The sequence below is a fragment of the Ursus americanus genome, chromosome 32 (genome assembly GCF_024610735.1).
Source record: "Ursus americanus isolate L20-20 chromosome 32, mUrsAme1.1.p, whole genome shotgun sequence".
NCBI lineage: Eukaryota > Metazoa > Chordata > Mammalia > Carnivora > Ursidae > Ursus > Ursus americanus.
Window position 1 is genome coordinate 29,470,603 of NC_142158.1, and position 13,117 is coordinate 29,483,719.

Here is a 13,117-nt window from a genome sequence, read left to right on the forward strand (position 1 = left end):
AGGGACCTACAGGGACCCACATCGGAATGTGTCCAAACGTGGACACACCGTGATGGCTACCCTAGGGGACTTAGGGCCTAGAGCTCAGATCCTGGTTCAAATCGGGCTCCACCATCTTCCATCTATGGAAACTCAGGTCCCTTTACCTACCTGAGCCTCTGTTTTCCAATCTGTAGAATGGACCCATTGCCCCATCCCCCTGTGGCCCATTCCCTATCCTTCTCAGGACTCTGCTCAGATGTTACCTTTACAGGAAAGCCATCTCTTTGTTTTAGTTGTGTCTACCGCAAATTTTCTTTCTGACATATTCTATATAGTTCACTTATTTATCTTGGTTAAACGTTTTCCTATTAGGATAAAAATTCCAAGAGATTTTTGACTCTTTCGTTCAGTGCTATATCCACCGTGCTTCCAACAGGGCCGGGCACACCCTGGGAGTCAACTGGTGTTTGCTGAATGACTGAGTGAACCGTGAGGGGTTAGAGACGGTTTCTGCAAAATGCTCAGACCAGTGAGCATCTGGACTCCCCCACGGGGCAGCTGGGGTCAGTTCTGTGGGCTCATCCTAGGGACATTCAGATGAACCCCAAGGTGGCCACAGGCCGGACGGAACCTCTTCCCGAGACCCAGGACCCCCTTCCCCCAGCAGCACCACGGAGAGTGGAAAGCAGGGCGGAAAGCAGGGCGGTTTCTTGGCTTCTAAGCCCTCCCACCCCCGAGGCCTCCAATCCGACCGGCCCCGCCCCCCGCCCCCTCAGACCCCGCCCCGAGAGCCCCCAGCACCGCCCCCAGGCGCCAGCCCACCTCCCCGCCCCGCTCCCGCGGTAGGCCCACCCCCGACCCAGGGCCCATCCTGGCCCCGCCCCGCGCGTGCTCACTGGTGCACTTCTTGACGTGACTGCCCTTCTTGAGCGCGTGGCGGCTCAGCTTGCAATGGAAGTTGTCCTCCCAAAACTCGGCAAACCAGATGTTGCGCCGGTTGTTGTCCAGCGTGCGGCTGGAGAAGTAGCGGTCGAAGCCTGGCAGGGAACCAGGACGTCAGGGCCTCGCACTCCCCTTCCCCACCTGCCCCAGCCCTTACTGCTTCCACTCCCCCAAACCCCCGGTTTAGAGATGGCCCAGGCAGAGGGAGGGAGGAAGGGAAGAGCACAGCCTCTGATCCAGGGCCCAGCCGGAAAAAAACAACGTGGAGCATTTGATTTCATTCAAAATGAAAAGGGCTGTATTAAGTCCCGGGGGGGGGGGGGGCATGTGTCATCTTACAACTGCTGCCTTTATGGGAGCAAGTGTGCTTCACGCTTTGCCTTTGAACCACCCAAATGCTAATATCGGGCCTCTTTGAGAAGGAGCCACCTGGGGTCCCGAGATTAGAGCAGAGAGGCTGGGGGCGGGGGGAGAGGGGGTGACCGAAGCTGGTAGCACCGAGCTCTCTGGTTCCTTAGAGGAGACCAGACAAGAGAGGGCAGGGGATGACCCAGGTCACACAGCAAGACCAGGGCCTGGATCTTCCGTCTTCAAGTTCAGAACTTTCCGATCGCTGACAGGGCTTCCTCCTCCAGATGTTCCAAAGGGGACTCCCCGCCTCTGCTCTAAGCCCAGAAAACCCCACCCCAGGGTGGGTAGGCTGGAGAGTGAAGAGTGCCTGCTCTCTCCCCCCAGGGCCCCTTCTGCATCGATGACTGTTCCCAGTAACACGCATCGTTGACCGAGCTGCTGGGGGTGGGCCAGAAGGCCTGGAAGTTCAGTAGGGTCCACACTAGGGCAGGGTTCAAGTGGAGGCTCAGTGACTGTCAGAGCTGGAGGAGAATGCTGACGTTGGTGAGGGACTGGCGAGGGCAGGCTTTCCCAGCCTTGGTGCTACTGACACTTAGGGCCGGATCATTATGAGTTGCGGGGGCAGGATATCGAGTAGCGTCACTCCCTAGTCGCGACAACTGAAGATGTCCCCAGACTTTGGCAGATGTCCCTTGGGGGTCACATTGTCCCCTGGATAAGAAACACTGCTCAAAGGCTTCTCTAATATTGCAGGGGAGAAAGGGACTTCTCAGACAAGCTCTGGGTTCCATTCCCAGCTATGCCACTTAATAGCCACTATATGTCGCTTCGTCTCTCTGAGCCTTAATGTAGTCCTTTACTAAATGTGGAAAAAAGTGTCTTATGGGGTCGCTGGAAAGATGAAATGAGATGTCTCCCAGTAGCCATGGTCACTACTGTTTTGTGTTTGCTATGGCCCGAGGCTGAGAAGGATAATGCGGAACTTCTGCGGCCTGTGTCCCCTCTGCCTGCTGTGCGACCTTGAGCAAGCGCCCTTGGTCTCTTGCAAATGTCGGTAGAGACGGATGTCTGCGGGCCTTCCCAGCAACTTCGATGCTGGCTGCTATTTAACGAAGCAGGAACAGGGGAGAATGCCCTGGGAGCCTGCCTCCCCCGTGGTGAGGACAGTGAGGTCCCTGCCAAATTGGGCCACTAATGGGAACTTCATGCCTCACTCACAGCGAGATTCCAGCCAGAGCAGACCGTTCCTGCCCAGGGTGATTGTGGGTTCTGCCCCAGGAGGAAGGGATGCCGGACAGGATAGACCCAACCCCAACACTCCCGAGGGCCTGCCAGACCCAGGCAGGGGCCGCAGGGAGAACCTGGCACATCACCCTCTTCTTGTCCCCTGCTGGCAGCTCCCAGGCCCTTCTGACAGAGGACATGCCCCAGGCAGAGTGAGGGCCTTGGCTCTCTGTCCCAGATGGGAGTAGGGCTGGAAGTGTGTGGGGATGAAGGAAAGTCCTTGATAAATAAGCTTCCTGTAGGTGCCACATACCTCCCACACCCTAAAACATCTGAGAAGGGAGAAGAGAGCTCCTGAATCTGGGTTTGAATCCTGCTGGGTCGAGTGTAGCTAGAAAGGCCATCCAGCCTCGAGCATCAGCACAAAGAGGGTGTGGGCCAAGGAAGAGGAAAGCAGGGCGTGGGAGGATGAGGAGTGGGCGAGGAATGGAGTAGGGGGCAGCAAGAAGAAACAGCTGGGCAGCACACCGACAGTGGCGGCAGGTAGTAGCGGGGCGTGTGCAGTCCAGGGCTGCCGGGCCTACCTCGCACAGACATCCTCTTGGGGAGGATGGTGACAGCGCCCTCGGCTACCTCCTCCAGGTGCAGCACGGGCGCGCTCTTGGAGCCCCAGCTGTCCGAGCCCATCCAGAAGAAGTGGCCCGTCTGGTTGGCTTTCCGAGCTGCCTCTAGCACATGCCTGTGGGAACACACACCGGCCCAGCCCCGCCGTGTCTGCCCCTGCAACTGCCCACCCTGGCCACCCCTGCTCGCGGACGCCCTTGGCTGACCCCTGTAGGCAAGCACATGTCCCCCGAATAGCCCATGCCTATCCCCCAGGCCCATGGCTCCCCCTGCCCCTGGCCTACGCTCGCCTCTAGGCCCAGGGTGCTCCCCCACACCCACTCCTGCCCCTAGGACCACATCTGTCTTTGTAAAGACCATACCTGTTTCCCTTGGTGTGAGCACACCCCGGATCTGACTCAGACCCCCGCACTACACCTGCCCAGTTTGTGTCCTCGGGTTCACACCACCCTGGCCCTAATCCCACAGCCCATCTCTCGTCTCCTTCTCACATTTATATGTGTGCACACGCCCACACACCCACACACGCATGTGCACGCACGCACACACACCCATCTACACCGTTACCCCTCTGCACTCGCTGCTCCCTGCCAGCAGAGCCCTCTCTGCCCCTCCTCTTTCTGTGCCAAAGGCCTAGGGCCTCCGAAGAGCTGCTTCCCACACCCTCCTGGATGGATGAAAGGGTGCGAGTCTCACCCCTCCACAGTCCTACTGTGACAGCGGTTGTCATCAAATTGGGGACCCTAGAGCCCAGCACAGGGCAGCGCCCATAGGAGGCACTCAGGGAGGAGAAAACCAGTGAGGACTGGGCAGAATTCCCCCAGCCCAGCTCTTCCCACTGGGGGGGAAGACTAGAACACAGAGGAGGGGAGCACCTTGCTCAGGATCCCACAGCAAGCGAGAGGCTGGGATACTAGAAACTGGGACAGGCCACCAGGGCTTGGGAGTGGCTGCTGAGCCCAGGCAGGGGGGGACAGCCTGGGGCTGCCAGGGAGAAACGTTTGCAGGCCCCAGAACCCACACCTTCCCTCCTCCAGCAGCTCCTGACTCTCGACGATCCCAGACCCCCAAACTTATTGCAGCCCCTCCAGTGCACACGAATGTGGGGGAGCTGTTCCCAGAAGCCACACCCACAGCCCTATTAATACCCGCTTGCATCTGGCCAGCCAGAGATGACCAGAGCTCCCAGGCCTCCCTCCCTGCAAAGTCACCTGGGTTTATTTTTACTTCTGTTTGCTTCTGAAAATGCATGTGGATTTCCAGAAATGCCTCTGCCCCTCCCTCTTCGTGCTGCCACTTCCCTCTGGAGTCAGTCCCTCCGCTAGGTGCCTCTTGTCTGGGACACAGGGCCCAGTGCCTTCATCCTCCCCTCCCAGCCCATGGGTCTATCTGAGCTAAGCAGGAGGCCTGGCATGGGGTGCACCTCTGGGTGGGGGGTGGGATTTGAGTGCCAGGCTTTGGGGTGGGGGTGGGGACAGGAATACAGGGACCAGTGATTTAAGTGAGGGAAAGGACTTCTGAAGGGACCCTCCTGCTCTGGGAGCTGGCAGACCTGTGGGCAACAGGAATGTCCCAAGGCAGAACTTAGGGGGCCTGTAAACCTTAAGGGGGTCAGGGGCCGCCCCTGGTCTCGGTAGCCTCTGATTCCCCCTTCCCAGCCTTTCACTGCCAGAGACACCGTCCTTAGAGCTGATCTTCTTGGCTTTTGTGGTCTTAATGGTCTTCCAGAAGTTCCTGCTCCCTCCCTGCAGGGACCTGGCAATGTCTCCCTGAAATCTATTTTGGGCAACTCAGGTCTGGGATACGGTCTTTACCAAGTGGGGAAAGTGCTGGAAAGAATGGGACCTGGATGGACATGGGTTAACAACAGGGAGGGAGGCACATGGGGGCAGGGGCAGACAGGCAGCTTTTGTTGGCCAAGGGGAGGGGAGGCCTGAGGGCACAGCAGGCTTGACACCTCAGGCCAGCCAACTGACGGAGGAGGTCTGAGGGGGACCACATCTACTGTCTATCCTTCTCTGCAAGTGCAGGGGCTGTGTCTCTGCCCCCCCCCCCAGACTGGGGCTCCCTGAGGGCAGGGCTGTGTCTCTCTCTCAGACTGGGGCTCCCTGAGGGCAGGACTGTGTCTCCCCTCAGACTGGGGCTCCCTGAGACAGGGCTGTGTCTCTCCCTCAGACTGGGGCTCCCTGAGGGCAGAGCTATGTCTCCTCCCTCAGACTGAGGCTACCTGAGGCAGGGCTGTGTCTCTCCCTCAGACTGGAGCTCCCTGAGGCAGGACTGTGTCTCTCTCTCAGACTGGGGCTCCCTGAGGCAGGACTGTGTCTCCCCTCAGACTGGGGCTCCCTGAGGGCAGGGCTGTGTCTCCCTCAGCCTGGGGCTCCCTGAGGCAGGGCTGTGTCTCCCTCAGACTGGGGCTCCCTGAGGCAGGGCTGTGTCTCCCTCAGACTGGGGCTCCCTGAGGGCAGAGCTATGTCTCCCCTCAGACTGGGGCTCCCTGAGGCAGGGCTGTGTCTGCCCTCAGACTGGGGCTCCCTGAGGACAAATCTGTGTCTCCCCCTCAGACTGGGGTTCTCCCTCAGACTGGGGCTCCCCGAGCTCAGAGCTTGCGTCTCTCCTCCTTGAACAAGACAATCGCGGAGGCCGGGCCCATCTTGGCCCTGACATCAGTCTGAGACGTAGTAGCAGGGGAAAAGGCAAGAGGAAGGGAAGTGGGTTAAGATGGGTGCTTTCCAGTGCACCCGAGCTTCTGACTCTGCCAGAAGCACACGTGCAGAGAGGTGGGCTGGCCCCGCATTTGTACGGCATGGTCCTGGCACCCAAAAGTCCACCTGTTTCCTCTGCACATGTAGAGACTGAGGCCCAGGGAGGGGACGGCACTGCCACCGTGAGTGTGCACCCAACCTGGGACTAGACCCACAGCCCAGGCCTCTTCCCACTACTACAAGCTTTGCCAAAGAGAGGAGCCAGGGGCTGACAGGGTCCGGTGCCCCAGCCACCTGCTGCCTGCCGGCCTCTGCTCTAGGCCTCTGCTCTAAGCCGTTTATGCACATTCCTGCATTCAGTTCTCAAATAACACTGTCAGGCAGGCATCCTTAGCTCCCCCTTTTTTTAAAGCAAAAAAGAGGCACAGAGAGGTTGAGAAACTTGCCTCAGGTCACACAGCTAGGAGGAGGGAGAGCAGGATTAGAACCTAGGTGCTTTGGCTGCAAGCCCAAGGCCTTAACTCCTCTATTGAAGTACCTGTTACCATCCCCAGCTGGTAGAACGAATGCAGGAAATGGGGAGGCGGGGGAAGGGGTGCCCATTACCAGTAGCTGTGCCCCAGCCTGATGGATCTCCCACCCCACCTCTCTGGATCCTACAGAGGGCCTGTCTCGGAAGGTCTCCAGCAGGACCCATGGCTCTCCCCACAACCGGCTCCCAAATCCCCCCGGCTGCCGCCTGCTCTCACCTGATGTCATCCTCATTGGCAAAGATGATGACCGCCCTGGCGTTTGAGGTCTCCAGGAGGCGCCGGATGATCTTGTCGAACTCCCCGGGCTTGGGTTCCCGCGGTATCTTCACGGACTGAGCAATGCACACGCCCCCTGTGGGAAGGGCGCCAGTCAGCCCTGGGGCAGCCGGGCAGTGCAAGTCTCTCCCCGCTTCACCCCACGCCCTCCCACACACACTCCCTCCAGGAGGGAGAGGCCAGGGGCTGCCCACGGGCCCCCGGGTGGACTCCTAGCTCCCAGGTCCTGATCTCCAGGCACAGGCTAGAGAACAGCCACCGTACAACTTAGGCTTCCACCGCTCACCAGCGGGATGACCGTGGGCATGTCACTTCAGTTCTCTGTGCCTCAGTGCCCCATATATAAACCAGGCTGCTTGCAAGAGGCAATACAGCACCATGTTTAGGAGCTAGACGGCCTGGGTTTAAATCTCAGCTCTGCTACTTCCTGCTGTGTGACCTCAGGATGGTTACTGAACCTCTCTGTGCCTTAAATACATCATGTATAAAGTGAAGAGAATAGTTCACAGCGAAGCAAGTAAGTGCACATAAATACGAGACTATCTGGCACACGGGGCGTGCTCAGCAAACGGTGGTTATTGTCACTGAAACCACTTCATAAGGTTTTTTTTTGGAGGAGTCAATCCGAGAAGAGAGCAAGTTGCCCACCCTGGGCTATCAGCATGCCATGCACCCACAGCCACACGCACCTCCCAGGGCTCTTGTCCCCAGGTCATGTGCTCAGAAACAGGCCCCTTGATAAGAGCTCTGTGCACAGCGGCTGACTCACACCCGTCCGTCCCAGGCCCGTGCCTCCAGGTCGTCCCAGGCTTGCCTTCCCAGCTCCCACACTATACCCTGGCCCCCACACGGTGCCTTGACGCCTCTCCCCCTGGTGCCAGTTCAAGAGCCCCCAGGAAAGCCATTCTAACAGAGGGCTTCATGAGGAGTGACCAGAGGAGCTCTGAAGGGCTGAGGGGGTCTTTGCGAGCCTCCTGTTTCTCCGCCTCTGGCCCACTGCCGGCCTGGCTGGCTCCTGGAGGAGGGGGCAGGGGCCAGGGCCTGACCATCTCTTGAGCTCGTTCCCCTGTAAGAAGGCCAGCCCGATGCCTGTGGGAGCATCCAGGACGCAGAGTCAATACCTTGAGGGCCAGATTCACACCCAGGCTGTGCAGCTCACAGAAACCCTGGAACTTCAGACCTCACCCAGCCAGTTCCTAGCCTTAGACATATCTCCAGTGCTGGCAGGGGACAGGTATCATCCGTGCGCTGAAATCCCACCTGATCTCCTGGTATGAAAGCACTTGAGGACCACGGTTGCTGCTATCGACAGCCGTGGACAGATGAAGATAGAGAGAAGCAGCTTGCCCAAAGCCACACAGTGCCCTGTCCCTACTGCGATACAGAGCAGGGAGCCTCCGGGGATCAAGAACCCCAGCGCCCCGCGTGGCAGTCAGGGCTCAGCTGATAGAAAAGCATAGGGGGATTATTCTTAATGAAGCTGATCCTTTATCTAAGACTGTCAGTCTCCTCCGGGTCCTACTCAAGGGTCTCAGCCCAGCTTCACCCCAGAAACAATCCCTTGGGAACTCAGCAATGCCTCAAACCATCTACCTCCGTTGGGCTCATGGCTGCTACCCCTGGGCCTCCAAATGGCCTCTCCGCCCACGCTGGGGCCACCTGACACTCCTGTAAAGACTCCATGCGTCTCTGTGGGGGTCCCACCCACCAGCCCCACCAGGAGAAACGCCAACACCCAGCCCCACTCAAGAAAGAGCCTCTACCCTTGGGCGGGGAGGTAGCAACCAGGGAAGGCTGCCCAAAGGCAGTGACCCTGAGCTGAGTCTGAGGGAGGAGGCATACACAGCCAGATGGGGGGCATTCTGGGGAGAAACAAGATACACCCACTAGAAGGGGGGTTGTTCTGTGCCAGGCACCTGCCAGGCCTGGGGCCACATGACACACACGCACTCTCACATCCCTGTCCCCAGGAAGTAGACCCCTGGTTCTCTACGGCCGGCAAAACAGCCATGGCTCTCTGCCCCTGCCCCCGACAAGAACCCACCTCCCTTACTTTCTGCCTCTTACAGGCAGGCCAAGCTCCTCAGGTCTCTCCTAAGGCACCAAAGAAGTCCCAAGCACTAGAGAAGCCCAGGGTCACCAGGAGCTCCTGGGGAAGGGAGAGAAGGAGGGAGGGTCCTTGGGCAGGACTGGTCTCTCCAGACCCGGGTCCCACAGAGAGAGCCAAGGGGAGCCAGTCTGCTGCCCACAGCGCTGGCCTTGCACTAATGGCGCTGGGCAGACGCTCAGCTCCCGGCTAAACCCTCCATATGGTTCCTTTCCAGTTAGAAAGTGGGCCAATTGTGACATTTCCCCCCCATCTGGAGAGACAGATGGACAAGGGGAGGCGGCTGGAAGGGGGGTGAGAATGAGCCACCTGGCTCCAGGAGGGAGGAGGGGGGCCAGGGGCAGACGGGGGGAAGCAGGGGAGGGGAGTTAATTGTCCTCAAATGGGCAGAAACTTGCAGATTAAATGGTATTTCTGGGCCATGCCCCCGAGGAGGATCCGTGGGCATATCTTACACGCTTCCCCTCTGGTGAAAGAAGAATTAAATGACACGGCCCCGTCAGCTAGAACGTGAGACAGCCATGAGGTTCTTGACACGGGAGTATGTCTGAGCAGGATACTCTTACAACCGCAAGAGAGGGAGGCGACTGGAGGGGAGTCTGGGGGGTTCTGCAGAGCCCGAAAATACCAGTGAACGTTTCAGAAGCATCTAATGCTTGTTGAATATTACTCTGCAAATTTTACATGCATTCATTCAACTGGGGTGTCATGAGCACATCTCCAATTTCTAGACGAAGAAACTGAGGCACAGAGAGGTTAAGGGGCTTCCCAAGATCATGCAGATAGCCAGGGGTAGGGTAGGGGTTTAAACACAGGCCATCTGGCTCCCGCGACCACCCCCGCAGCCAGTCCCTCGTGTCACAGCTCAGGCCATGTGCGGAAGGGGTTGGGGGACAAGGTCAAGGGAACACCTGCAGCCCGTAGACATGGGCACATCTGGGCACCTGGCCTGCTCTGGAGGAAGTGCCCCCTGGTGTCACTGGCCCAAGGGGAGAAGTCAAGTACCCACATGGTCCCTGTGCACCACAGCCCAAATGTCAGCCTGGCTGCTCCAGGGACCCCAGAATGGGGATTAAGCGGCTGGCTCACCAGGCTCTGCTGGCGTGACACGAGCTCCCGGCAGTGAGGGGCATCTACTTCAACTGCCCTCCTCGCCCCGTCGCTGCAGCCAGAGAGGACCGGAGTAGCCCCAGAGGGACCAGCATTTACTGAAGCAGCCAGAGCAAGCCTGGCACGCACCGCCGGGGCAGGGCTAATAGCCCGGTCTCACAGATGAGGGCTGAGGCTCAGACATGCTAGGTGGCCTCACGGAGGTCACACAGCCCGTAAGTGCAACTGCAATCTGGGTCTGTGTCCAGACCCTCTCTCAGGTGGAAAAAGAAAAGGCCTGGGTCACTGGGTCTCTGTGGACCCCTACCTCCTGCAACCCCTCCCCACCCCTAGAAAGACCCCAATCACACGCCACCATCTTTCCCACCATCCCTGCCGTTGCAGATCCATCACCATCACTGGGGGGGGGGGGTCCTGTGACTAACACTCCCCTGGGATTCCCTCTTCAAACCTCTCTACCAGGGAGGGGGCCCTTCTCTGCACCCCTACTCCTTTCCTCTGTGGCCTCTCTCTTTGGATAAAACATGAACCCATGAGTCCACATGGACAATAAATAGAATTGAGTTAAACCTAAGGGACAAGGAACAAGCCCACTCCCTATCTCTGCTCAGAGGCTGGAACCTTCCACCTCTCCCAGACTCCAGGCACAGGATCATAAGAAGGAAGGGAGCATGCAGGAGTCTGGGGTTCCCCCTTAAGTCCCCCTTGACAAGCTCTTCACTCCACATCCCAGCCTCCCAGCACCCCCGGCAAGCACCCAGCTGCCAGCTACGAGCTCTGCTGTCCACCAAGTCAGTGCGTCCACTCGCAGGGCCATGGGCACGAAGCCACAACCACCTGCCAAGCACATCTGAACACATGGAGGCGTAGGGACCTCAGAGACCTCCGGGCCCAAGCTGGGCAGGGAGCGAGGAGAGAGAGGCCGGAGAGGAGCCGCACTCTGCCCAGGGGCACGCGGCAGCTGGGGCAGAGCCCATCTCCAGCTGAGGCTCTCGTCCGGCACCAGGGCTTTCAAATCCAGGCCAGCCCTCGGTGGCTTCCTGCCTGCTCTGTCACAGCCTCAGCAGAGCCACCCCAACTAAACCGGCAGTGAATGCAGGGGCGTCCCCTCACCTCCCTGGGCCCCACCTTCCCCCTCCAGCCCTGCAACGAGTGCCCAGATCACCCCGAGCTGTGGCAGCCCAGAGCCCGCCCTCTCTCCACACCTTCCCCTCCCACTGGTCAAAACGGACCGTCCTGGGTCCCATCCCTCAAGGCCCTGCCTCTGCTCCCAGACAGCTGGACAGTTCAGTGGGGGAGCATCCACTGAACACTTGGGAGACCACATGGTGACATCTAGTGAGTGTGGCGGCATGCTCCCTTCTGCATTCCCCCAGAAACGCACACGTGGGCACCAGGAGCCCCACGCAGGCGTGCTCTCCGGCACAGTTTGAAACAGCAAACACGCGGAAATGACCTATGTATTTTACAACAGAAGAACGGGTAAACTGTGGCGTTGGTACAATGGAAAGAAAACAGCTCTCACTTACCAGCACAACAAAATCCTAAGAACCGGAAGTTGATCGGAAAGGCAAATCACAATGTGATCTGTCCTGTTTATGAAGAACTTAAAGACCACATATAATAAGATTTAGCACCTACGCAGACACACATCCGTATGTGCAGGAGCTTCTGTCTGTCACACTCACTGCAACCTCCCCAGTGCCTAGAACAGTGCCCGGCACACAGTAGGTGCTCAATAAATGCATGCTGAATGACCACGCAGGGGCAAGAAGGGAACCCACCCCATTCAGAGTCATGGTCACCTCCAGGGAGGGAAGCAAAAGAACAAGACCAAGAGGGGCTCCACAGGGTGGGGAGGGAGAGTGTCGGCTTCTAGACAATCCAGGTTTCATTTTTTAAATAATAATCAGAAGCAAATATGGCAAAATGTAAATGCTTAGTAAATATGGAGCCCAGAACCCAAACCAGACAAAACTTTCAGACACGAGCCACAATGACGGTGCTCTCGTCCTCATGTGTGCTGCCTGACGGAGAAAGCACCCGGACACACCCAGCCTCCCTTTCCCATCCGTGAAATGGAGCCCTCAGCCACTCCCAGCCCAGGGGCATCCACAGTGTGCTAGAGGGGAGGGGAGACACGTGGATTGTTCAGTTGGTTAAGGGATTGCTTTTGGCTCAGGTCCTGATCCCAGAGTCCTGGGATCGAGCCTCACATCGGGCTCCTTGCTCAGCATGGAGCCTGCTTCTCCCTCTCCCTCTGCCTGCTACTCCACCTGCTTGTGCTCTCTCTTTTTCCCTGTCAAATAAATAAATAAATAATCTTTTAAGAAAAAAAAAAGAGGGGAGGGGAGTGGGGTGCCCTCCAGCCTCCTGACTCCTGAAATCCTATCTTCCCCTCCAGGCACCTGCCCTGACTTGAATGTGACGTAGAGACTCCACTAGCAAAACTCGATCCTGGTTTCCTGTTGTATTTTGTGGTCTCTGAGCCCTTTGCATTTGCGGTCTGATGACCTTTCCCGGTGTTCTCCAGGTCCAGCTGAAGTACCTGTGTCAGTGTCTGCCTCCAGCTGCGCTCCCCAAGGGCAAGGCTGCATCTGTGCGTTTGTGCATTCATTCATTCGGGCATGCATTCATTGGACAAGTGCCCTGCTCAGTTCCTGGCACGATCAGATGCTGAGAAATGAGAACAAGGAAGATCCCTCCCTTGGAGCTCACGGTCTAGTTGGGAAAAGCAAGACCATCAGAAAAGAGAGCGATCGGCCCGAGGACGAGCGTAAGGAGACAGCCCACCTGGCCGGCAGGAGCACACAGTGGCAGGGCCGGCCCCCTGGGTGCCGGGCCCACTGCCTGCTTCTCCACGCTTCACCACGCATTCGCCAACACACCCTGCCTACGTGCTACCACTGCGTTCCCTTCATGGAGTCAACAAATGCCTACTGAGCCCGTTAGGGGCCTGGCAAGTTCCAGATGCTAGGACACAGCCGTGAGGAGGCCAGAGCCCCTACCCTCAGACAACCTACTCAGCTTGGCAGAAAACCTCCTGGAGGCAGGGCAGAGGAGGAGACCAGCAGGGTGACGTGAGGGTGGGAGGTGGGGGCTGTGTCCCCTCGCTCCACCCTGTTGTGTCCTAGAGGACAGGGAGGCTTGGGCCAGGTGGTGCAGCTGAAGGGCAGGGACAGCTTCGGACTCTGCTCTGACTTTTCCCTGGGAGCCGCTGCCTTGCCTGAGAGCCAGGAATTGAAAACACTTTAGACCTGTAAATC

General features: G+C 58.3%; 1 protein-coding gene across 2 annotated transcripts in view; it reads right to left on the reverse strand.

Moving 5' to 3' along the window:
* Positions 1 to 13,117, reverse strand: part of GRM4 (glutamate metabotropic receptor 4) — a 107,165-nt gene that overhangs the window by 31,400 nt on the left and 62,648 nt on the right. The window contains exons 3-5 of one of the 2 annotated variants that reach the window (XM_045795736.2): positions 6,575 to 6,710; positions 3,084 to 3,238; positions 879 to 1,019 (exon numbers count right to left, since the gene is read on the reverse strand). In XM_045795736.2, coding sequence (XP_045651692.2) covers positions 879 to 1,019; positions 3,084 to 3,238; positions 6,575 to 6,710 — 432 coding nt within the window. The remainder of the gene's footprint in view (positions 1 to 878; positions 1,020 to 3,083; positions 3,239 to 6,574; positions 6,711 to 13,117) is intronic. The other variant, XM_087858028.1, reaches the window with a different exon arrangement.